Source organism: Pteropus vampyrus, unplaced genomic scaffold (assembly GCF_000151845.1).
Source record: "Pteropus vampyrus isolate Shadow unplaced genomic scaffold, Pvam_2.0 Scaffold48, whole genome shotgun sequence".
Classification (NCBI taxonomy): domain Eukaryota; kingdom Metazoa; phylum Chordata; class Mammalia; order Chiroptera; family Pteropodidae; genus Pteropus; species Pteropus vampyrus.
Genome location: NW_011888829.1, coordinates 541,909 through 543,027, shown reverse-complemented (window position 1 = coordinate 543,027; position 1,119 = coordinate 541,909). Strand labels below are relative to the sequence as shown.

Here is a 1,119-nt window from a genome sequence, read left to right as displayed (position 1 = left end):
CCGAGTTCCAGGCTCTAATGGTAACCGTGTCCCTCCTGCTCCCCCACAGACCTGCGCAGGATGACGGCCGGCTTCATGGGCATGGCGGTGGCCATCATCCTTTTCGGCTGGATCATCGGCGTGCTGGGCTGCTGCTGGGACCGAGGCCTTATGCAGTACGTGGCAGGGCTGCTCTTCCTCATGGGAGGTAAGGCCGCAGGCTTGGGGGCCGTGGGGGCGGAAAGGTCCCGGTTACTAGGTTCTGGGAGAATGGCTAGGTGCCCAGAAGCTGAAGGCCACGATTCGGGCGGGGTTCTGCTCACCGGCTCATTCATTCATTCATCAAAGGGTTTTTGAGTTCCTCTTAACCACTCCCCACTGTGCCAGCTGCTGGGGGTGCAAAGGCTGATAAGGCGTGGTCCTTACCTCGGGGCTCTGCCTGCCTGGCGTGGGAGGGACGGTGTGGCTGTGGCATTGGGAGACGCATCAGACCCGGAGGGAGCATGAACCCGGATACTTGGGCATTTTATACACATACCAGACTTCAGGATGGGGGGCTTGTCTGTCTCTCACCCTCTGTCATTACCATGGCCACAGGACCTATCTGGGCCTCATAAGGGATTGTGGGTACAGAGAACTGGGTGGTTCTGCAGGAACAGGCCACCGTCTGTGGGACGTAAACGCGACTCCGCGGTCTGCATGTGCCCTTTTCTCCCGGAAGAGCTAAAACGTGCTTTTTGGTCTCTGGCGTGGGTCTCGATTCAGAGGCGACGCTAGCCATTGGGCGTGCCCACCGCAGCCTGAGGAAAGTGGCCGCCGCATGTGCGGAGCTGGGCGGCGGGGAGCTGGGCCTGGAAAGAGGGAGTGAGAAGTGTTTATGGAGAGAGAGGGAGGTGAGTTCTGCCCACGGACACATGTGCCAGTGAGGCGTCAGGCGCCATGCGCACGTGCCCAGCTCAGGCCCCTCTGGTGACAAATTGGCTCTGGGTTTCTGAGCAGAGGCGGGAGCTGAGGAGTGGGTCAGGCTGGGGAGGGGAGGGGGCTGTCCCTCCAGGTGTGCAGAGCTCCCTGAGGCCTGGCGAGCCGAGGGCTGGGCGAGGAAGAGAGTGACAGAATCTGTCGGGGGCCTGACGGTTGGGT

The 1,119-nt window shown here is 61.4% G+C and overlaps 1 protein-coding gene across 1 annotated transcript in view; it reads left to right on the top strand.

Annotated features, from left to right (window-relative positions):
• The window catches only part of TMEM178B (transmembrane protein 178B), a 329,105-nt gene that overhangs the window by 301,227 nt on the left and 26,759 nt on the right, over nt 1–1,119 (top strand). Inside the window, exon 3 of the mRNA XM_011359475.2 lies at nt 50–187. Coding sequence (XP_011357777.1) covers nt 50–187 — 138 coding nt within the window. The remainder of the gene's footprint in view (nt 1–49; nt 188–1,119) is intronic.